The sequence below is a fragment of the Perognathus longimembris genome, chromosome 3, assembly GCF_023159225.1.
Source record: "Perognathus longimembris pacificus isolate PPM17 chromosome 3, ASM2315922v1, whole genome shotgun sequence".
In the NCBI taxonomy this organism is placed as follows: Eukaryota; Metazoa; Chordata; class Mammalia; order Rodentia; family Heteromyidae; genus Perognathus; species Perognathus longimembris.
The window spans coordinates 87,694,296-87,717,260 of NC_063163.1; the positions used below are offsets into that span (position 1 = coordinate 87,694,296).

The 22,965-nt window shown below is 50.5% G+C and overlaps 1 protein-coding gene across 3 annotated transcripts; it reads left to right on the top strand.

Moving 5' to 3' along the window:
• The first annotated feature begins 249 nt into the window (after window positions 1–249).
• Kmt5a (lysine methyltransferase 5A) lies at window positions 250–22,442 on the top strand. Of its 3 annotated transcripts, XM_048343099.1 has the most exons (8): window positions 250–389; window positions 7,603–7,724; window positions 8,597–8,753; window positions 14,227–14,446; window positions 14,838–14,925; window positions 19,168–19,227; window positions 20,484–20,674; window positions 20,757–22,442. In XM_048343099.1, the coding sequence occupies exons 1-8, from the start codon at window positions 380–382 to the stop codon at window positions 20,965–20,967; spliced, it is 1,059 nt and encodes a 352-aa protein (XP_048199056.1). In that variant the 5' UTR covers window positions 250–379; the 3' UTR covers window positions 20,968–22,442. The 3 variants fall into 3 exon arrangements, with proteins under 3 accessions (XP_048199056.1, XP_048199057.1, XP_048199055.1); XM_048343100.1 differs by lacking the exon at window positions 7,603–7,724 and having other exon boundaries at window positions 292–389; XM_048343098.1 differs by lacking the exons at window positions 250–389; window positions 7,603–7,724 and adding an exon at window positions 7,133–7,354.
• Window positions 22,443–22,965: the final 523 nt, after the last annotated feature.

Genomic DNA, 22,965 nt, shown 5'->3' on the forward strand with positions numbered 1-22,965 from the left:
GACTATCCAGGGGCGGAGCTTCAGCAGGAGAGGGCGGAGCTTGTGTTTCCCCCAATGGCCACGCGGGTCTCCTTTCAGCTCAGCCAATCAACGCTGAAAGACGGGCAAATTTAAACCCCCTCCACCTTCACCGCCGCGACCTGTCCGGCAAGCGTTTGTAAAAGTGTGGCCGGTGGCCCCGCCCCTCGGCGGAGGCGGGGACTGGGGCGGGATCTCCTTGCCAACCCGCCTATCCCCGCAGGTAACCTGCAGAGAAGCGGGGGACCGCGCCAATCAGGGCGAGCAGCTGCAACTCCGCCGAGCAGTTGGGCTACAGTTGTTTTAACTTTTTCGAAAGCTTGGTTTCCCGGGAGATCCCCGGCGGTGACAGTGCCGGGCCATGGCTAGAGGTATTTGTCCGGGTGGCCCGAGCGGGGGAGACGGGCGGCTGGGAATTCGCTTTGGAGGGAGCCGGGGTGGCGGGAACCGTAGCGGGTGGAGCGTGGGAACGGGTAGGGTGGCGAGCGAGGGGGGCTGTGCGGAACCTTCTCCCATTCCCCTGCCCCCCTGGCCTCGAGAAGACCCTCTCACTGCCAAGCCTCGAGTTTCCCTTTCTGAAGCGTGGGTGCCCGCTGGCTTTGCCTCTCCAGAGACAGTGGATCCAGGTGTCGAAGCTCCAGGGAAACTGAGGCTCCGGGGAGTGGTTATTGGGGAGGTGTGTGGGAGTGGGGCTTCGCCCACTTGGTGGCTCTCCGTGGGTCGCAGGTCGATAACCTACATCTTGGGGAGAGCGTTGGAGTGAACGCCGCTACTGGCGGCTGCCTTCTCAGTGCCGAGTCAGCTCTGCGCCGTGGGGCGGGGCTAGGCTCCGTGGCCCACTTTGGGGTGAGATGGGCCCCCTGGCACCTTCTAGGAATGATCTTCGTCCCCAGCCGATCGGGACCCTGGCTCACCGAGGATGGCGAGGGTGGGCGCCCATGGCCCTGCCTGCGGTCCATCTTCGCATACTTAGTTCGCTATCTGGATCCTGATGCCCACGTTATGCGGCAAAGAGATCTTGGACCGCTGGTCATAACGGGCCCTCATGCTCAGGATCCGAAAACTTAAGCCTAACAGTTGAGTAAAATTACTATTTTTATTTATTTATTTATTTTGTAGCCCAGACTAGCTTAAGACCCCCGATCGATCCTCCTACCCCAGCGCCTCCCATGCGCCGGGATTTTACAGACAGGAACCACTCACTTTGTCCTTGTTTTTAGAAATTCTTTTTTTTTCTTCTTTTCTATTCTTTCTTCCTTCCTTTCTTTCTTTTCTTTTCTTTTTTGTACCAGTCCTGGAGCTTGAATTCAGGGCCCGGGCACTGTCCCTGAGCTTCTTTTTGCTCCATTCCAGCCACAGAGCCACTTCAAGCTTTTTCTGTTTATATGGTACTGAGGAATTGAACCCAGGGCTTCATGTATGCTTACGCAAGCACTGTTACCACTAAGCCACATGCCCATCCCTGATTTTAGAAATTCTTATTTAAAAAAAAAGTTGAGATATTTTCCAAGACAACAAATTTTAGTAGGAATTTGCCTTAATGCAGTATACTCTCAATAGCAAAAATAATGAAATCATGACTCATTCAGCAGATTTTTATTGGGTCTCTTTGTTTTCAGACCCTGCACTCCATTATATTATTTATTCCCTAATCAGTTTGATAGTCTTTAAGGACAAGCCTTTCTCTGATTCTTTTTTCTTTTTCTTTTTGTGCCAGTATTGGGGCTTGAAGACAGGGCCTAAGTATTGCCCTTAGCCTTTTTGCCCAAGGCTAGTGCTCTACCACTTGACCACAGCTCCACTTCCAGCATTTTTCTAGTTAATTGGAGATAAGAGTCTCATGGACTTTTCTTCCCAGGCTGGCTTTGAACCTCAGACCTTAGATCTCAGCCTTCTGAGTAGCTAGGATTACAGATGTGAGCCACTGCTCCCTGGCTTTCTAGACTCTGATGAAGAAAAAGGACACAAAGTGCTTTGTAACTGAATTAACACACACAAAAATAAGACTAATATTATTCCTTAGATAAGAGATATGCTTCTACATTATATGTTTCTGACTAATTTATTTGATGACTCTTGGTAAAATTATGATTGTCCTGGTTCATTTTTCCCCCCTCACCACAAAACCATTTAACCTATTTCAAAAGTAGTGAACTAAACAAAAATAAAGCTAGCTTTCATTAATCTATAGGGAGAAAACTAACCATTTGTCATTGGAATGCTTAAGACATGGGAAGATAGTCACTATCATTGAGGGCCAGGCAGTTTATTATCTTAGTCTTTGCAATTTTTTTATTCTGTTTTTCAGAAGTGGGAGTTTCTGTCTCTTTGCTTTGCTGCCTACCTCCCTTTCTCAGCAAAGCAAAGAGGAAAGTTCCAACATCTACCCCAGCAGGCTTACAAATCTTTAAAATTACTGCTTTAGGGGGCTGGGAATATGACCTACTGGCAAGAGAGCTTGTCTCGCATACATGAAGCCCTAGGTTCGATTCCCTAGCACCACGTATACGGAAAATGGCCAGAAGTGGCGCTGTGGCTCAGGTGGCAGAGTGCTAGCCTTGAGCAAAAAGAACCCAGGGACAGTGCTCAGGCCATGAGTCCAAGCCCCAGGACTGGCCAAAAAAAAAAAAAAAAAAAAAAATTACTGCTTTAGTTACTGATTTTCACTGTGTTACTTGACCTCAAATTAACAGTTACTCTATTAATTGTTTCTTATTCTTCATTACTCTTTCAAACTATTACATTGGATATTTGGAATTTCAAATATCAAGTGAGGCTGGGCATATGGCCTAGTGGTAAAGTGCTTGCCTCGTATATACATGAAGCCCTGGGTTCGATTCCTTAGCACCACGTATATAGAAAAAGCCAGAAGTGATGCTGTGGCTCATGTGGTAAAATGCTAGCCCTGAGCAAAAAGAAGCCAGGGACAGTGCTCAGGCCCTGAGTTCAAGCCCCTGGACTGGCAAAAAAACAAAAAACCAAAAACAAATATCAAGTGATTTTTAGTACATCAAATGAACAGTTGGGTGTGTGTGGATGTGTGCGTGTGTGTGTGTGTGCATGTGCACATGCTGGTACTGGTTGTTTGCTTTTTCTTGGCTATTTTGGTTAAGAGTGGTGCTCTACCAGTTGAGTCATACCTCCGCTTCTGGCTTTTGCTGGTTAGTTAGATATAAGAGTCTCATGAACTTTTCTGCCTAGGCAGGCTTTGAACTTGGATCTTTAGATGTCAGCCTCCTGAGTAACTAGGATTACAGGGGTGAGATATCAGCACCCAGCTGCTCAGGTTTTTTTCTTTTTTTTTTTTTTTTTTTTTGCCAGTCCTGGGCCTTGGACTCAGGGCCTGAGCACTGTCCCTGGCTTCTTTTTGCTCAAGGCTAGCACTCTGCCACTTGAGTCACAGCGCCACTTCTGGCCATTTTCTGTATATGTGGTGCTGGGGAATCGAACCCAGGGCTTCAAGTATACGAGGCAAGCGCTCTTGCCACTAGGCCATATCCCCAGCCCCCTCAGGTTTTTTTCTTAAAGAGTCCTGCTGAATCATCCAAACAAACTATTCAGACAACTTTGTTCTCTTTTTGAAGTCTTATAGTCATGTTACGTATCCCACATACATTATTTTTATTTTCTGCTGATCCTGGAGCTTGAACTTTGGGCCTGAGTGCTGACTCTGAGCTTGTTTTACTCAAGACTAGTGCTCCACCACTTGAGCCACAGTGCCACTTAGAGCTTTTTTCTGAGGAGTTTATTGGAGTTAAGAGTCTCATGGGCCTTTCCTGCCTAGGCTGGCTTCAAACCGCAATCCTCAGCCACCTGAGTAGCTAGGATTACAAGCAGGAGCCACTGACACCTTGCTGTTTAGGTCTTGTTGTTGTTGTTGTTTTTTGAGATAGAATCTTACTATATAGCCCAGACTAATTTAGAACTCTCTGTGTAAGTCAGGCTGTCCTTGATGTGGCAATGTGCCTCAGCTTTCTGAGGTCTAGGATTATAGGCATGTACCACCATGCCCAATCTGTAAGCATGTTATTTTTAGGGGGAATAGTCCATCTTTATTCCACCTCCTCTTCTAACTGTTCTTTCTGCTTCACTATCTGCAGTTTTCATTATCCCATAGCAGCTAGAGTAGTTTCCAAGAATATGGGTTTCCATAAAGTGATTCTACTGGACTGCTACTCCCTCAACCTTCCCATAGTTCCTAGGACCAAATCCACAATCATCATCACAGTGATCTAGAAGGTCCTGCTGACTTCCCCCAAGTGGAGAGGGCTTCTCCATTTCCCAAATGTATGTTCAGGTTGGTGTCCTAAGCACAAGGCCTAGAGTACATTTACTGTTCAGTAAATGTATTCTGAATGAATGAATGGATCAGTATGTTAGTTATACTTGTCTTGAAAACAAGACATGTAGTAAAGCCAGGCATTGGTGACTCACATCTGTAATTCTAGCTACTCAGGAGGCTGAGATCTGAGGATTGTGGTTCAGAGCCAGCCCAGGCTGGAAAGTCCGTGAGACTCTCATCTCTAATTAACCACTGGAAAACCGGAAATGGGCTGTTGCTCAAGTGGTAGAGCACTAGCCTTGATCTGAAAAGTTCAGGGACAGCACCCAGGCCGAGTTCAATCCCTATGACCAGAAAAAAAAAAAAAAAAAAGACATGTAGTAAGCAGTCCTCATGGTAAAGTACATTCACATTGCCCAACTGGGTTCAGATCCCACACAGTCTGATCATTTCCTGGTCATAGGACTCTTATACAGTGATTTGTCTGCCCTGAGCCTCAGTTTCCACATCTGTGAAATAAGAATCATATTTTTCTCATAAATGTTGGGAAGCTTATTATAAGGCCTAGCACATTGTGAACATTTCATAACTTCATCACTGGTAATAGTTGAATTTATGTTTCTGTGAAATATTTGGCAACATTAACATTCGTACATTTGTATTTCTGGATTTTTTTTTTTTTAGTGAGACAGGTGCTCACCATGTGCCCCAAACTGTCCTCAAACTCTCAGCCCTCTTGCCTCAGCCTCTTGAGTGCTGAGATCAGAGGCCTGAACTACTATGTCCAGTTCAGATAGGATTTTACTTGTTTTTTGTGGTGCTGAGATTGAGCTAGGCAGTTAGGCAGGTGGTCTACCACGAAGCTACATCTCAGGGCTTATATTTCTGTGACAATCTGTAGTGTTATATACATATAAACACCTTTAAGGAAAATGGGGCACTGTCTTGAAATTTACACTGAATGATTTGCATTTATATTTAACTCAAGGTGCAGAGTTCAGTGGGAGGGAGCATGGATGCTAAACTTACAATGTACCCCCAGTATTTAGGGAAAGGTATAGTCACAAGTGTATCTATGGTGGATGAGCTAAAACGCTATGTGAGGGCTGGGAATGTGGCTTAGTGGTAGATGCTTGCCTAGCATGCATAAAGCCCTGGGTTCCATTCCTCAGTACCACTTAAACAGCAAAAGCTGGAAGTAGAGCTGTGGCTCAAGTGGTAAAGTGTCTTGAGCAAAAGAAAAGAAACTCAGGGACAGTGCCCAGACCTTGAGTTCAAGTTGCTATGTAGCCTGGACAGGATGTTGTGCCCCAGAGCCATCTTTCTTATGGTAACTTGGCAACAAACTGGAAAGCTCATCGGCCTTCAGATATAGAGACATTTCCATATGGTTTGTCCTAGGCATCACAGTGTCACTTTGGAATCCTCTTTTTTTGTATGTATGTACTGGTACTGGGGCTTGAACTCAGGGCCTGGGTGTTGTCCCTGAGCTTTTTCCCTCAAGGCCTTCCACTTGAGCTATAACTCCATTGGCTCTTTGGTGGTTAATTAGAGGCAGGAGTCTCTCAACTTTTCTGCCCAGGCTGAGATGTGATCTCCTTGCAGACCACTTCAGTAGGGCACCTTATCTCCCTGGAGCTAGTGTGTGGTGGTGGGGGAGGGGGGCTTTGCCTTCAAGGATAAATTTGGGGGGCATGACAGTGGTGTCTCATCACTTAATCCTATTTAGCTGGTGAGATAGAGAGATGGCTACAAACATATTTATCTGTAGATGATGGAAGGTGTTCCAGGTAGATTATGAGGCAATCAGTCTTGCCACTAGGCCATACTCCCAGCCCCTTTCAGGTAGATTATGGAATGCAAGGTTCTATGCTGAAGCTGGGGGCCAGACTAAGGAAGTGACCTGGTGGTGGTGACTAAGCACCCCTGCTGGGTTTTTATAAGGTAAGAAATCAGGCTGTCAGAGCCGGGCACCTTGAAGTGCCTTCCTTACATTTCCATCTATGACTTTGCATAAATACAGGGAATCTTTGGCTGAGGGCCCTAACAGCTCCAGCACAGCTGCTGGTGGCTGGAGCTCTGCGGAAACAGCCCCCAGAACCAATGGAACCCTGGTCTGCCCAGTGTCTTCTCAAGGCCCGAGGGGGCTCCGCCAGTGACTTCATGAGCCTCTCGGCAACCCCAGCCAGCAGAGCCATCCTCCCATCTGTTGGCCTTGTCTGGAAACCCATTCCTGACTAGTGAGAACTTGGCCAAGCTCCTCCCTTCCCCGAGCTTCGGGTAGAAACGGGATAATCATGGTGTCTGCTCTCATCGGCTGTTGCTAGTGTGCCAGAGTGGCCCGCGGAACCAGGACTGGGCCTCGGGGCAGAGGTCCAGCAGCCCAGAGGTGACACCTGGCCCCATCACTTCCTGGTTGTCGCCCAGGGAGAATCCACGCGCACCCTGGGAATCTCAGCGTCCCCATCTTCAAGTGGGGTCCTTGAACCCCAGCCCAGGGCCGGCTGAGGGGGGCGGCTAGCCGGCCGAGGGTCCTGCCTGCTGCAGGCCGCTCTTTCCTCGGAGGGGCGCCCGGAGCCCGGCGGAGCACACCTGGAGAGCCCGGCCGGCGGACGCTGAGGCCGAGGCGGCGCGCGAGGGGGCGCGCCCGAGCCGGGATTGGAGGCCGCGGCGGCCGCGCTCCTCCCTCCCCCTCCTCCTCGCCCCTCCCCTTCCTCCTGAGCCGCGCAGCCGCCCCGCCAGCCCCCTTGCGGGGCCCGGAGCCCGGCGGTGGGCGGGCCGGCCGCGGAGGACGCCGCCCGCCTCCCTCCCTCCCTGCGTCCCTGGCTCGGGGCGGCCCGGGAGCCGCGGCGCGCGGGTGCCGGGCCCTGCTCGCAGGCCATGGGGGAAGGGGGCGCCGTGGGGCGCCGCCGGCCCTTCCCCGGGGCGCCGCGGCGGCGCTGGTGGCGGCGGCAGCAGCAACAGCAGCGGCGGCGGCAGCGCTGGTGGCCGGGCCGCGGCGGCGAGGGCGGCGAGGGCGCGGGGCTCGCCGCCATGGGCCTGGCGGGGCTGCAGGTGGGTGTGTCGGGCCCGGCCGCGCGGGTGGCGGGCGGCGCGCGAGGCCCGGCCGGGGCCAGGGCGGCGCGGGGGTCCCCCCACGGCTCGGCCCGGTCGCTCGGCCCCGGCCTCCCCACGGCGCGGGCGGGCCTTCGCCGCCGGGCCCTCGAGACATGGCTGCGGCGCCCGGGCCGCGGCCCCGCTCCCCGCCCCGCCACCCGCGCCCTGAGCGCCCCTCCCCGCTTCCCCCGGGTCCCCCTCTCCAGGCAGGAAGATGTCCAAGCCCCGCGCGGTGGAGGCGGCGGCGGCGGCGGCGGCGGTGGCAGCGACGGCCCCGGGCCCGGAGATGGTGGATCGGAGGGGCCCGGGGAGGCCCCGCACCGACGGGGTAAGCAGGCACCCTCCCCGCCCCCGGCCGCGGGCACCGGCCCCGGGCCAGCCACCTTTTTTCTCCTGCCCAGCAGGGCGCGGCGGGCGCCCTCGGCTCCGCCTTGACCCTGGCAGGGGTTGACCTCCTGAAAGTTGGACGCGTTTCCCCTCCCCGAGACTCAGTGGCTGGAGAAGGTGCCGGGGCTGCCGCCTTGCGTCTGGCCGGGGCGTGCGGGGCCTGCCGGGCCCCTCCGAGCCGCCAGTTGGCTGATTCAGTGTCTCACAGGGCAGCGGGCAGCGAGGCCTGGCATTGTTCCCGGAGAGCCTACCACACCCGCAGGACCCGCACCGCCCGGCCTGCCCGCCCTACAGGGCTGGGCCCGCTTCGGCCCTCCTTAGCCTCTGACCACAGGGCCGGGAGTGGTTTGAGAGTGGCCAGGCTTGGGGCTTCTGGAAAGAAGGCGTGGGCAGTGGGCCGGCCTCCCGGCTGGCCCAGCCACCCCGTGGTTAATTAGGGCCCCTGAGGCCTGTTTGTGTGCGGCGCCTCCCTGGGCAGTTTAGCAGGCAGCCTCCTAGTCAGTTTTCCTGGCTCATTCCGACTTCCCTGCTGCGGGTAGCTTCTTTACGTACCAGCTTGTTCTGCTGGCGACGTGTCCCGGTGAGCCACCGGAATCTGAGACCACATGTGTTCAAGGACCTCTGCCCTCCGGGACCTAGGGGATTCAAAGCCTGCCGGTACTCCCTGGGAGAGCCGGGGCTGGCATCCCCTGGTAGTACAGTCGCTAGAGCCAACTGCGCCTGGCTTGTCTTTTGTCTTCTTTTTCCCCCTAAAGACTGTGTGAGCGTCTTCCTTTTCAAGCGGTCTTTCAAAATTCGATTTTGTCTTTCTAGGAGAACGTGTTTGCGGGGCAGTCAAAGATCTATTCCTACATGAGCCCCAACAAAGGCTCTGGAATGCGTTCCCCCCTTCAGGAAGAGAACTCAGTTGCACATCACGAAGTCAAGTGCCAGGGGAAACCATTAGCCGGAATCTACAAGAAGCGAGAAGGTAAGCCTGAACTGGCCCCATTTGGACTGGTCTATTTGCCAAAGCCCCTCTTCTCTACAAGAATGCCTTTGAGTCCTATGTTTATCCTTTTCTCCATTCTTGAATGTGAGATTTCAACCATAGCCCCTCTTGTTAACAAGAAACAATAACTGGTGAAAAGGATAAGTTGTCTCAGGGTGTGGGCCCTGTTGGCCTGACTGGTTCTCCTTGCTTGCACAAGAGTTAGGACATCCTGTAGGCAGCTCTTGCCACATTGCAAAAAGTAGCGTACCTGCCCAGCCCTTACAGAGGCTCATCACTGCTAATGTAGAAGTGGAGAGTCTGGGCAGTAAGGATCAGGCAGCTGCAGTGTTGAGTGAATGCAAGGGATATACTTCCTTCCCTTTTATGGCAAGCAGCCTTGACCTCATTCTAAAGTTTCTTTCCATTCAAGTGTTCTGTTCTTTTCTGAAGCAGGGTGTACTGTGATGAGATTTGGAATTAAAATATTGAGTTGAAGCTGGGGGTAGATCTCAGTGGTAAAGCATTTGCCCAGCAGGAATGAAACCCTGGGTTTGAACCAGAAAATTCAATTACTGAGAATTCTGTCTGGCACTGCAAACAAACTGCATCCTGTACTAATCTTGCTCTTGTCCAAATATTCACTTTCAAGGCTTGCATGGAGCTAGCCACCAGTGGCTCATGTGTGGTTCAAAGCCAGTCCAAGCAGGAAAGCCCATGAGACTCTTGCCTTTAATAAACTGGTAGAGCTCTGGCCTTGAGCAAAAGAAGCTCGAAAACAACAGCTACACTTTGTGTTCAAGCCTCAGGACCAGCACACACATACAAACAAAAATTAAAGCAAAAAAAGGGGGGGGGGCAATGTGTGTATGGGGGGGTGGGCGGAATGGACTCTGGTGGCTCATGCCTGTAATCCTAGCTGCTCAGGAGGCTGAGATCCTGAGAATATGGTTCAAAACTAAGTTGTGCAGGAAAGTCCATGAGACTTTTTTTTTTCCACAAAATATTTGTCTAGGGGCTGGGGATATGGCCTAGTGGCGAGAGAGCTTGCCTCGTATACATGAGGCCCTGGGTTCGATCCCCCAGCACCACATATACTGAAAACGGCCAGAAGTGGCGATGTGGCTCAAGTGGCAGAGTGCCAGCCTTGAGCAAAAAGGAAGCCAGGGACAGTGCTCAGGCCCTGAGTCCAAGGCCCAGGACTGGCCAAAAAAATATATATATATATATATATTTGTCTATTTTATTTCATCTGTATGCTTTTTTATATATATATTTTTATTATCAAACTGAATTACAGAGAGGTTACAGTTTCATACACTAGGCATTGGATACATGATACTCTTATTTCCAATAAATTACCCCCCAAAAGCCATAAATGAGCCAGGTACTGGTGACTCATACCTGTAATCCTGAGATCTGAGCATCACTGTTGGAAACCAGCCCTGGCAGAAAAAGTCTCTGAGGCACTTATTTCCAGTTAATCACAAAAATCCAGAAGTGGAGCTGTGGCTGAAGTGGTAGAGAACTAGTTGTGAGCAAAAAGAAGCTCTGGGACAGAGTTCAAGCCCCAGGACAGGAACTGAAAAGAAAAGGAAAAAAGCTGCTGGATGCTGGTGGCTCACGCCTATAATCTTTGCTACTTAGGAAGCTGAGATCCGAAGGTTGAGATTCAGAGTCAGCCAGCCCAGGCAGAAAAGTCCTGTGAGTCTCCAATTAACCACCCAAAAACAGGAAGTGGCACTATGACTCAAGGTGGTAGAGTGCTAGCCTTGAGCACAGAGAGGCTCAGGGACAGTGCCTAAGGCCCTGGGTTCAAGGCCCACAAAAGAAAAGACCCTTCAGTGGGGAGTAAGGGGATGTGAGCTTTCCCCAGTTAAGCTGTGTGCTTCACTAATTAAAAACTTGGCTGACAGGGCAGAGCTGCTCCGCTGAGGTAGCTTTATGTTTCCTAGAAAGGCTTAGATGTGAGGGGGTATCTTGACCATTGGGTCCAGGTCTGAGAACTGGAATGGAGCCCTTCTCTTATTCCCCCTTCCTACCCTTGGTGCACAGAGAAGAATTAATTCACTTGGTTTCAAAATCTAACCCTAACTCTGCAGCTGGGAAGGCAGGGACTTGGCCAGGCAGCTCCTCTTTGATGAACCACAGTTGTCTCCTCTGTAAGTTAGGAGAGAAAGGAATCCTCTCTCAACCATGGGGCTATTTGCAGGACCCATTACAGCAGGGATGCAGATACGCTCCATATGTAGTGTCTCCCCACTGCATCCCACTGCCAGCGCCATTTAGGGCAACACCTGCCAGCAGCCACAAGGAAAGTCTCTGGAATGGTGGCTGGCCAGCCCATGTCCACTTCCAACTAGAGAAGAATGAATATTCTCCATAGCTAGCTTCTTGGGCTCATGGTTTTACTAAGTGGCACTGATAGAATTTGGGGTCTGCTGTCCTTTGGTTCTTACTCCTGACTACCATGGCACAGACTGAGCTCACGTGTGATGGTCCTGGGTACCACATACTTCCATGTTCCCATCTCTTCTCCCAGCCGCCACGCCTCCTGGTTTCACCCAAAGAGTGAGGAAGTCAGAATGACCTGCACAGTTTTTATGTATTTATTTTTCTCTTTTGTTTATTGAGCCATAATTCTCATGTCCTAGTTTGTTTCTTTTTCTTTTCTTTTTTTTGTCATAGGGATCAAACCCAGGTCCTTGTGCATGCTGTGCAAGTACTCTACCAATGACCTGTTTATACAGCCCAAGTTTATCGCTTTGGCATGTACAGTTTACTGGTTTTGGTATATACCAAAACCATTACCACTGTCCATTTCCACAGCACTATCACGTCCAAAAGCAGCTTGGTCTTTTCCCATTTCCTATCCTCCACTGTCCCAGGCAGCTGTTAAGCTCTCTGTCTCTCTGCCTTGCCTGCTGTGGACACTCTTAAAGTATGTGGTCTTTTGTGTGGCTCTTTCCCTTAGCATGGCCTTTCTCAAGGTTCATCTGAGTTGTAGCCTGTGGCAGTGCTTTGTTGGTGGTGGTGGCTGAGTCATAGTCCATTGCGTGGATAGATCAGATTTTGTTCATCCGTTCATCTGCTGGTGGCTATTGGTGTTGTTTGCCCTTTTTCCTTTTTTTTTTTTTTTTTTTTGTCTTTTTGACAGTCCTGGGGCTCTGGACTCAGTGCCTGAGCACTGTCCCTGGCTTCCTTTTGTTCAAGGCTAGCACTCTGGCACTTGAGCCACAGTACTACTTCTGGCTTTTTCTATATATGTGGTGCTCAGGAATCAAACCCAGGTCTGCTTCATGTATGTGAGGCAAGCACTCTACCACTAGGCCATATTTCCAAGCCCTCCCTTTTTTCTATTATGATTAGGCTGCTACACCGACGTGCAGATCTTTGTGGGCATGTGTTTTTAATTAGCTAGTAAATGTCTAGAGTGGAGTAGCTGGGTTCCACAGTCACTATGTTGAACTTTCTGAGGAACCACCATATTGTTTTCCGAAGTGGTCACACCATTTTATATTGTTACCAGTAGTGTATTATCTACTTTTTTTTTTTTGCCAGTCCTGGGCTTGAACTCGGCCTGAGCACTGTTCCTAGCTTCTTTCTTTTGCTCAAGGCTAGCACTCTGCCACTTGAGCCACAGCGCCACTTCTGGCTTTTTCTATGTTTGTGGTGCTGAGGAATCGAACCCAGGGCTTCATGTATACGAGGCACTCTTGCCACTAGACCCTATTCCCAGCCTGTAGCAGGGACAGTGCTCAGGCCCTGAGTCTGGAGCCTCAGGACTGGCAAAAAAAGAAAAAAAAAAAAAGTTGAGGGGCTGGGGATATGGCCTAGTGGCAAGAATGCTTGACTCCTATACATGAAGCCCTGGGTTCAATTCCCCAGCACCACATATATAGAAAACAGCCAGAAGTGGCGCTATTGCTCGAGTGACCAAGTGCTAGCCTTGAGCAAGAAGAAGCCAGGGACAGTGCTCAGGCCCTGAGTCCAAGCCCCAGGACTGGCCAAAAAAAACCAAAAAGTTGATTCACACTGATGCCCCAGGCTGTTGTCGGTAGTGCTGTTGGCAGTCTGATTCATGTTCTGCCAGGTACCATGCTGAGAACTTGGGAGCACCAGCCTCCAGTCTACTAGGAGGGGACGTCATTTGACTAATAATCTGAAATGGGTGTTGGGTCCTAGTGGCTCACACCTGTAATCCACCTACCCAGGAGGCTGAGATCTCAGATTCATGATTTGAAGCTAGTCCAGGCTGTAAAGCCTGTGTGACTATTGTCTCCAGTTAACCTAACAAAAGGCTGGAAATGGAGAGGTAGCTCAAGTGGTAGAATACCAGCCTTTAGTGAAAAAGCTAAGTGAGAATGTGAGGCCCTGGGTTTAAGCCCTCTGTAGTAGCACACACACAAACACACAAAAAGAATCTGAAAGGGAGCTTGCCCAGTAGCACTTGGGGAAGTGTCTACTTTGTCCTCTCACTCCTGGCCCATGCTTTAGGAATTGAATCTGTTTTCATGGCTCTGTGGTCCCACTTCTTGAAAGCAAAGGCTTTCAGGAAGGCTTTGTCTGTAAAGTTTCTGTCCCATGTCCAGAGGTGAAACACAAGTCCTCTACCTCCTTCTTTGGTCAAAGAACTAGAACCTGGCTGGGTGCTGGTGGCTCAAGCCTGTAATCCTAGCTACTCAGGAGGCTGAGATATGAGGATCATGGCTCAAAACCAGTCGGGTCAGGAAAAGCTGTGAGACTCCCAAGTAACCAGTAGAAAACTGGAAGTGGAGCTGTGGCTTAGAGTGGTAGACTGCTAGGCTTGAGCTCAAAAGCTCTGAGTCAGCATCCAGGCCCTGAGTTCAAGCCCCACAAGGGGAAAAAAAAAAAAAAAAGAACTAGAGCCTGGTCACATTTGTGCATACGGGCTAGGCAGGCCTGGGTACTACTATTTGATACTCTCTGGCCCCTCTCAAGAAATTGGGAGCCAGGCCTGGCACTGGTGACTCATACCTGTAATGCTAGCTAGCTACTCAGAAGGCTGTGAGACTCCAAGTAACCACCAGGAAAACAGAAGTGGCGTTGTGGGCTCCAGTGGTAGAGAACTATCCTTCAGCTGAAGAGCTCAGGGATGGATAGCACCAAAGCCCAGAGTTCAAGCCCCATGGCTAACAAAAAAGAAAAAAGAATTGGGAGCCAAAAAACTGGGTGCTAGTAGCCCATACCTGTAATCTTAGCTACTCAGGCTGAGATCTGAGAGTCGTGGTTTGAAGCCAGCCCAGACAGAAAAGTCCATTAGACTCTTAGCTCCAATTAACCATCCCAAAACTGGAAGTGGCACTGTGGCTCAAAGTGGGAGAATGCTAACCTTGAGCACAAAAGCTCAGGGACAGCGCCCAAGCCATGAGTTCAAGCCCCTTTATAGAAAGAGAGAAATTGGGAGCCAGAGTATAGAATAAGACTCTATCATTCTCACCTCCTGCTGTAGAGAAAAGAAATGCTGGGAATGCAATACGAACTGCCATGAAATCAGAGGAACACAAGATCAAAGATGCCAGGAGAGGTCCCCTGGCACCTTTTCCAAACCAAAAATCTGAAGCAGCAGAACCTCCAAAAACTCTACCCTCTTCCTGTGATCCTACCAATGCAGCTGCTGCCAAGCAAGCCCTGAAAAAGGTTCTCAAAAGCAAACCAGCTCCTCGGAAAAAGTAAGTCACCTGTACCCCTCCTAACACAGCAGCTAGGTTCCTGTGGCCCCTGAACCTGCTCCAGCCCCTGGGATTAATTCTCAGCTTCCCTTCAGGCTAAGGCTCAGATCCCCTGAGTCATCACCCTGATGCCATTATTAGTCTGTGTCTCAGTACAGCACAGTCCAGAGTTCAAGGCTGACCTTCCCTGCCCCTCCCAATGGGAGACCGGGTAGCCTGGCCTTGAATGTGAGCCCCCCACCCTGAGGCAGCTCAGCACACCTGCAGTTACTCCAGTGGGGGACAGGTGGTTAAGTAACATGTTTACCAGGTACATCCTCCTGGGGGGTCAGGTGCCCCTTGGGTATGAATTTGGCTTCAGTCCTAAACATCCTCTTCCCTTCTCATCCAGAGCTCAAGGAAAAACGCAACAGAACCGAAAACTCACAGACTTCTACCCCGTTCGAAGGAGCTCGAGGAAGAGCAAAGCTGAGCTGCAGGTAATCCTGTTCACTTTAGAGCTTGGAGGGCAGGGGAGGGGGTGCACACCCTGAGCTTTCTTTGTATCATTTGGGGCTGGGGGTACACACCCCAAGTGAGCGTGCTTTGTGTCATCTTGTGGCAAGTCTCTCGACCTCTCCGGACCAGTTTTCTTCTCGCTCTACAGGAGTTAACACAAAGCTTGCTCTGTCTTCCTAGGTGTCACTGGGAGGCTTGTTTAATTTAGATGCCTCTGTGAAGGAGGCTTGTGATCTGTAGCTTGGAATCAAGGCCAAGTGCTATTGCAACAGTGGCTTTTCCAGGATGTGTTAGTGGTGCCATTTGGAGCATGGGACTGCTTGGGCCTGGAGGGAAGGCTGCCTTTTTCTTGCTTGGTTTGCTTTACTGGAAATTTGGAAGTTCACATGTGTTTGGAAGCCACTTTCTGGTGGTACAGGCTCAGGTTGGCCCTATGCACACTGGGCTTCCGAGCTCCTATGTAAAGTGGAAATATGAGTGAAGTTGTAAGGATTATAGTAGTGGGTTCACACATGTAAGGGGTCCCAGCATTCAGTGGGTGAAGGAGGAGGATCAAGAGTTTGAGGCCAGCCTGGGCCACATAGAAAGACCCTGTCTCACAAAAATCAAAGGCACTTGCACCAGAATCTTACACCTGTAGTCCTAGCTACTGGAGAGGCTGAGTGAGATCTGAGGATCCTGGTTCAAAGCCAGCTAGGTAGGAAAATCTGTGAGACTCTTATTTCCAATTAACCACCAAAAAACTGGAAGTGGTGCTTTGGCTCAAAATGAGAGAGCTAGTTTTGAGCAAATGAGCTCAGGGTCAGTGCCCAAGCCTTGAGTTCAAGCCCCATGGCCAACAAAAAAATAAAAATTAAAAAAAAATCAAAAGGGGCTGGGGATATGGCCTAGTGGCAAGAGAGCTTGCCTCATATACATGAGGCCCTGGGTTCGATTCCCCAGAACCACATATACAGAAAACGGCCAGAAGTGGCACTGTGGCTCAAGTGGCAGAGTGCTAGCCTTGAGCAAAAGGAAGCCAGGGACAGTGCTCAGGCCCTGAGTCCAAGGCCCAGGACTGGCCAAAAAAAAAAAAAAAAAAAAAAAAAAAAAAAAAATCAAAAGGAAAAGACAGCTTCATAGGTGTACCTGGCACACAGTGGCTGTTGTCCCTCCTCATTGCTTCCCAGTGCATCACTTCTGAGAATCCCCTGCCTATTCACAACTGGGAGTGTGCAGAGCCCCGAGGGAAGGCCGGCCTGCCGGGTGGTGGCCCCAATGCAATGCATGTGGCCTGCTGGGCAGCAGTCAATCATATGTGGTGCAGTGGAGTGTGGGAGGTGCCTGTCTATTCTGCAGCCCTGGGGTGTGGCCATGTCCTAATTACTTAGCACCTGTTCGAGCCTGGGAACTCAGGATCACTCTTCCACTGTGGGGAGGGCACCCTACCCTGGGCATTTTAGTATTTCTGCTGTCAATTTCAGTCCTACTGTACTAAGCCTTCAGTTGTAGAATCTGTTCAGTTTCCCGAGGTTGATGGGATTTTAGTCAAAACAAAAACAGGTCCATTTTCTCCTCCAGCGAGCTACTTCAGCTTTATTTCCAGAAAATGGCAGTTTCTTTGAGCCACAAATGGGCTGTTAGAAAACCCTGCTGACAGGGGCAGGCTCTGCTATCCCTCAGTGACAGCACTGTAGAGAGGAGGTGGTCCAGGCCACAGGGCCCAGAACTCCACCTGGCTGGCCAATTGGAATGTGGTGGCCTGGAGAGGCCAAATGTGCCTCATTAATGAAACACCAGAGCTATTGGCTGGGAGGAGGGAAGGTTGCAGTGGACTGCAGCACAAGTCTGCCAAGTGTTGAAGCAGGTGACCCAGGGCGCAGCTGCTGCAGAGCCTGGCTGCAGGCTCTGAGTCCTTGCACTGTTACTGCACCGGAAGCCAGCCGCAAGTAAAAAGCCATGCAGGCCTCCACTGTGAGTGTGGGCTTTATGGAGAGGGTACTACGTGAACTGCTGGCCAGTGCCATCAGCAAGGGTATTGCAGCCCTGGATGACATGGCTATTGCCTCTTTTTTTTTTTTTTTTTTTTTTTTTTTTGCCAGTCCTGGGGCTTGGACTCAGGGCCTGAGCACTGTCCCTGGCTTCTTTTTGCTCAAGGCTAGCACTCCGCCACTTGAGCCACAGCGCCACTTCTGGCCATTTTCTATATATGTGGTGCTGGGGAATTGAACCCAGGGCCTCATGTATACGAGGCAAGCAGTCTTGCCACTAGGCCATATCCCCAGCCCGGCTATTGCCTCTTGGCCAGGACAGTGTACAGAAGAATGCCCCGGGAAGTGTTGGCTGAGCCTGAGTGCTGCACTGCTGTTAGTCCTGGCTTAGTAACCTTCTGGCCCAAGCAAGGGGCCAGCGAAGCTGAGTTTGAGATGCCACACTCTCAAGAGACCTGTCTATGTCTGAAGACAGAGCAGGTGTGACAGGACTTTGCCCAAGTCCAGGTCCAGGGCAGGCAGGAGGGAGGAATCTGGGCCTCAAGATTTGAACCCAGCCTGTGCTTGGAAAGATGCCCCAAGCCTCTTGGCAGTCACTGTAGTGCTCTGTGGCTGGCTGGCTGTGAGTGCCATGTCCAGCTCAGCACTGCTGTGCTGTTTGGACCCTTTGGGTTGTGTCCAGTCCCCCTGATTGCCTCACTGGGTCCACATCTGGTCTCATTTGTACATCCACTGTGCTGCAGAAATAATTGTACAACCAGCATGCACTGCTCCTGCTGCCTTCGGCTCACCTTGTTACCATCTTTGCTAGGAGACTCCTGTACCTTAAAGCTTGTATGCAGGCTGGGCTGGTGAACAGCTAGAAACCCATGGAAGCACCAGCTAATTAGACAGCACTTCCAATGAGATGCAACAAGGTGGAATCGTTCAGTAGAGAGGCAAGGCCTTGGCTCCCAGACACTCAGTAGTCAGGGAGGAGAGGAAGTGACTTTGAGCAAGCCCTGAAGGAAGGAAGGGAGAGAGCAAGCAGGTGATGGACCGAAGGAAAGAGGGAAAGGCCACCATACAAGAGCGGCAGGAACACACTGGGCTTTGGAAAGAGCTGCCTATGGGAGTTGAAGGCATGTGTGAGGGAATGCACCAGCTGGGAGATGGGAAGTTTCCTGTAGAACCTGACGTCCTCAGGTTGCCAAAAGTCTGGATTTTATCTCAACAGCAGTGGACATCTTTTGACTTTTTTGGTGGAGCTTGAATTCAAGGCATCAGTGCTCTTCTGAGCTCTTTCATTCAAGGCTAGTGCTCTACTACTTTGAGATACAGCACCACTTCCAGTTTTCCGGTGGCTCATTGGAGATAAGAATCTCATGGATTTTCTTTCTTGGGCTGGCTTTGAACCAGGATCCTTAGATCTCAGCCTTCTGAGTCCCTAGGATTACAGTTGTGAGCCACTAGCGCCTGGTTGGAGGCTGAGATTTGAGAACTGAGGCCACTACATGGGCCACAGTGCGTATCTAAAGGACAGTGCTAACTTTCCATACCTGTAGCAGCTACCTGACATAATGGACTTTCATTTAGAGAAAAAAGCTTTTTTGTGTTGGGTTTTGAGGCTTTGGTCTGTGCTCTGCTGGCCACTGTTGCTTTGAGTAGGACAACTTACCATGGTGGAAGCACGCTGGCAAGCTCACTCTGCTTGTGCCTGGGGAGTGAGAGAGAGGAAGGGGCTGAGGTCCTACTGGCTCCTCCAAAGGGCTGTCTGAATAACCAGAAGACCCCCCCACAGGCTTTCCCTCTAATGGTTCTCAAGCCTTCCAATAACTTGGAGGCCTTTGGGGGATTACAAGCCAAACTAGAATGAGTAGCCTAAGTGGTAGAGAGCCCATCTAGCAATCACAAGGCCCTGAGTTCAGCCCTCAATGCTACCAGGTCCAAAATCCCAGAAGTTGGGAAGATCAGACAGAAGAATTGAGATTTTGAGGCCAGCCTAGGCTACACAGTCAGATCCTGTCTCAAAAAAAACCAAAGCAAACAAGACCCAAATTATAGCAGGCCTCAAATCACTTGGGTAGGCACCACTCCCTTTCTTGGGTGAAAGCAGGTCTAGATGACAGATGGCCTGCTCCAGGGGGGGGAGGGGGGGCTCTTGGGGCTCCAGCATCACTGGGAAATGGTGTTGTTGAGCTGATGTCGGCCTTTCAGTGTGGTGAGAATGAACACTGATGCTGCCCTTTTCCCTCCTTTCCCCTCCCCACCCAGTCGGAAGAAAGAAGGAGGATAGACGAGCTCATTGACAGCGGGAAGGAGGAGGGCATGAAGGTAAGGTCAACAGGCAACCTCTGTTGGCATTCACTCTCACTGCAGCCTGCCCTGCTCTAACCTCTGCTGCTCACTGAAGGGCAGACAAACTGGCTTGTCTGAAAGACTTATTTAGTTAGTAAGTTTTGGAAAATGCCCATGCCTTACCATTTTTAAGGTATACATACACTCGAGTGACATTTGGCGCAGTAGCATGCCAGTGGCATGCAACCATCATCCCTAGCACCAAGACTGTCCCTTCCCTGGTGAAGACCTTGTATGTGAGCAGGCAGCCACTCCTCACCCTCTAGCCTGCCGCCCTGGGTGTGAGCCTCGCAGCTCCAGAATCCTTACCTACTGCTTGGATTGGGAATCTTCACTGCTTATACATTTTACTTTTAAGTGCCATCTGTTTAGTCAGTAATGGTAATGCTTTTATTGAGGTAGCCATTTGAAATACAGCTCCCAATTTTAGGGGCTGCTCTTATTCTTGGCAGTGACATTGGAAAGCTTCATGCTCTGTCTCCGGTGGAGTTGCTTGTGCTTTCAAAAGTAGAAAATGAGGGGCTGGGAATGTGGCCTAGTGGTAGAGTCCTTGCCTTGTATACATGAAGCCCTGGCTTTGATTCCTCAGCACCACATAGAAAGAAAAAGCCAGAAGTGGCGCTGTGGCTCAAGTAGTAAAGTGCTAGCCTTGAGCAAAAAGAAGCCAGGGACAGTGCTCAGGCCCTGAATTCAAGCCCCAGGACTGGCAAAAAGAAAAAGAAAAAAAAAGAAAATAAGCCAAGTATGGTGGTTCATTCCCGTAATCCTAGTAACTTTGTGTTTTTTCCCCCTTGTTGGTTACACCTGAGGCCTGGTGCCTGCTTGCTGTCCGACAGGTTTAGTACATGTTAAATGCATTTGGTTCTGGCAAGGGAGGGAGATAGTAGTTATATGGACCTGGACTGGGAGCCAAGGGTCAGAAACTGCCCTCCTCCCATTGGTAGGGACTTGAATTTAAGTCCTGGTCCCCTTCAAGCAGCCACCTTCAGACTTCATTTATTTATAAATATGAGGAAAACCCCCAGGGGTAACTGAGGACACTGAGAGTGCAGAGCACTGGACCCTGGCCCCTCATGTGCATGGTACAGCCCTGGGCAACAGACCTCTGCAAAGGGCCAGGACTTTGAAAATAGGACAAAGGAGCTGGGCAGGGGGATGGAGCAGCCAGGCAGGCACAGGTACTAGGGAGCTGGTAAAAAAAAATGGGACACTCTCTTGTCACTTCCTAACAGATTGACCTTATTGATGGCAAAGGCAGGGGTGTGATTGCCACCAGGCGATTCTCCCGGGGTGACTTCGTGGTGGAATACCACGGGGACCTCATTGAGATCACTGACGCCAAGAAGAGAGAGGCGCTGTATGCACAGGACCCCTCCACGGGCTGCTATATGTACTACTTCCAGTACCTGAGCAAAACCTACTGGTGAGTGCACTGACCCAGTGGGAGTGGGCCCCCGCCAGGCTCTGTCCACTCAGTTCCCCTCCTTCCTCCCTCCTTCCTGCAGCGTGGACGCCACGCGAGAGACAAATCGCCTGGGAAGACTGATCAATCACAGCAAATGTGGGAACTGCCAGACCAAACTGCACGACATCGCCGGAGTGCCTCACCTCATCCTCGTGGCCTCTCGCGACATTGAGGCGGGGGAGGAGCTGCTGTACGACTATGGCGACCGCAGCAAGGCCTCCATTGAGGCCTACCCGTGGCTCAAGCACTGAGCACCGCCCTCCTGCGCAGGACTAAGTGCCCTCAAAGGGAAAGGATTTTTTTTACACATTTAATCTTAGCAGATTACTTCAGATGTTTTTTAAAAGAAAAAGTATATTAAGATGCCTTCTCACTGTAGTATTTAATATCTGTTACAGGTTCCTGAGTGGGCTTGAACAGATGGCCTTATATTACCAAAACTTTTATATTCTAGTTGTTTTGTACCTTTTTTGCATACAAGTGGAACGTTTGTGCTTCCCGTGCATGCAGTCCAGGACTCAGCACAGGTTTTAGAAGGAAGAGTCAGACATGAACTAGGAAGCTGGGCCAGCATGCCTCACCCCTGTCCTGGGACAGGCAAGGGTGCAGCGCCCCAACCCAACCCAGCCTGGACGGGACGTCTCCAAGCTCTTGTTCTCCTCATGTCTCGACAGGCGCACATTGAAGTATGAATATTTTTTAAAAAGGTTTCCCAGTAAGCTAGTCTTCCCCTCTGCTTTCTCAAAGCTTATCAACCCAAGCCGGCCGAGAGCATGGCTGGGCCCATATGCGCTTCCCCATTGGCCTCTGCTCCAGGCCCCTCGCTCGCAGCTTCAGGGTGGAGGCCCCAGGGGCAAGGCACTGCTCCACACGCCTGGGCAGGCCTTCCTGAAATGGGGTTCTTTATAGAAATGTGAACACTGAGTTTATTTAAAAAATAATAATAAAAACTTAAAAACAAAAAAATTCAAAAACAAACCCACAGAAAACAACTTACATGTATATAGGTCTTGCAGTGAGTGAAGTGGCTGCGTTTTTTTGTTTCATTTGGGTTTTTTTTTGGGGGGGGGGTTTTGTAGAGGAGAATGAGATGGTACTCTATTCTAATCAAAAATAAAATTTTGTAGTGGGACCAGAAATTACTTACCCAATGCCCCACCCGCCCACTTGTGCTGGGTTGGAGCTCCTGGCCTGCTGTGGAGGCCTTCTGCCTGTCAGAACCCCTGGTGTCCTGTGAACACAGCCATGAGCTGGAGCAGGACCCGAGGAGCCCCCCCCGGCCACCCCCGCCAGCCGTGGCCTGGGATTGAGGGTACGCTCAGGTGTTGAGGGAGTGTGACAGCGGGTGGCGGGGGCTGCTTCCTCCCTCGCCAGTAGGGACCAGTTCTCTTAACTGCTCGCCTCCAGGCCAGGGCTCCTGCCTGCCCTGAGCCCAGGTAAATGTGAATAGAGACAGGTATGAGAAATGGCCCTTGTCCTCGATCCCCCATCCTGGACTTCACCACGGTGCTACCTAAGAAAGTCTTCCCCCCCCACCCCGCTAGCCTGGTCAGTGGTCATCAGACTGGAGGAGGATCCGATGAGGGTGTGTAAATGTGAGATGAAATGGCTTGGTTGTACCCATTTGTGGTTTAGCTTTGTACTTAAGCAAACAAAAAAGGAAATAAAACTTGAAAATTATTTGTCATCATAAAAATGAAAAAAATTAAAATATTTATTGCCAGGCAAGGCCACCCATGTGTCTTTCTGTTTTTATAAGGTGCAGGTAGGAACGGGGCAGGGTGGTCCCTCTGATGCTCATTACCAAGCCCAGGGGGCCTTGTGCACACTACCCCAGCCTAGCCCTTAAAAAGTAGGATTCCCATTCCCTTTTGTTGTTTTTGGTTTTTAGGGAGGGTTTGTAGTACTTGTCCTGAGCTGCTTTTTGCTAAAAGCTAGTGCTTTACCACTTGAGCCACAGCTCCACTTCTGGCTTTTTTGGTAATTTGGTGGAGATATGTCTCACAGACTTTCTGCCCAGGCTGGATTTGAACCATAATCCTCAGATTTCAACCTCCTGAGTAGCTAGGATTATAGGGGAGAGCCACGGGTGCCCAGGCTTTTACATTCCTTTTGATCACAAGGCAGTGCAAGGCTGAGTTGAGAACTGTCCAGCAGACCTGGGAGTTTGCTCATGTGTTCTGGAGCATGTTCCCTAGAACATGGAGCTCCTTGTTGTTCTTTACGTTTATCTACTTTGTAGATAGGGT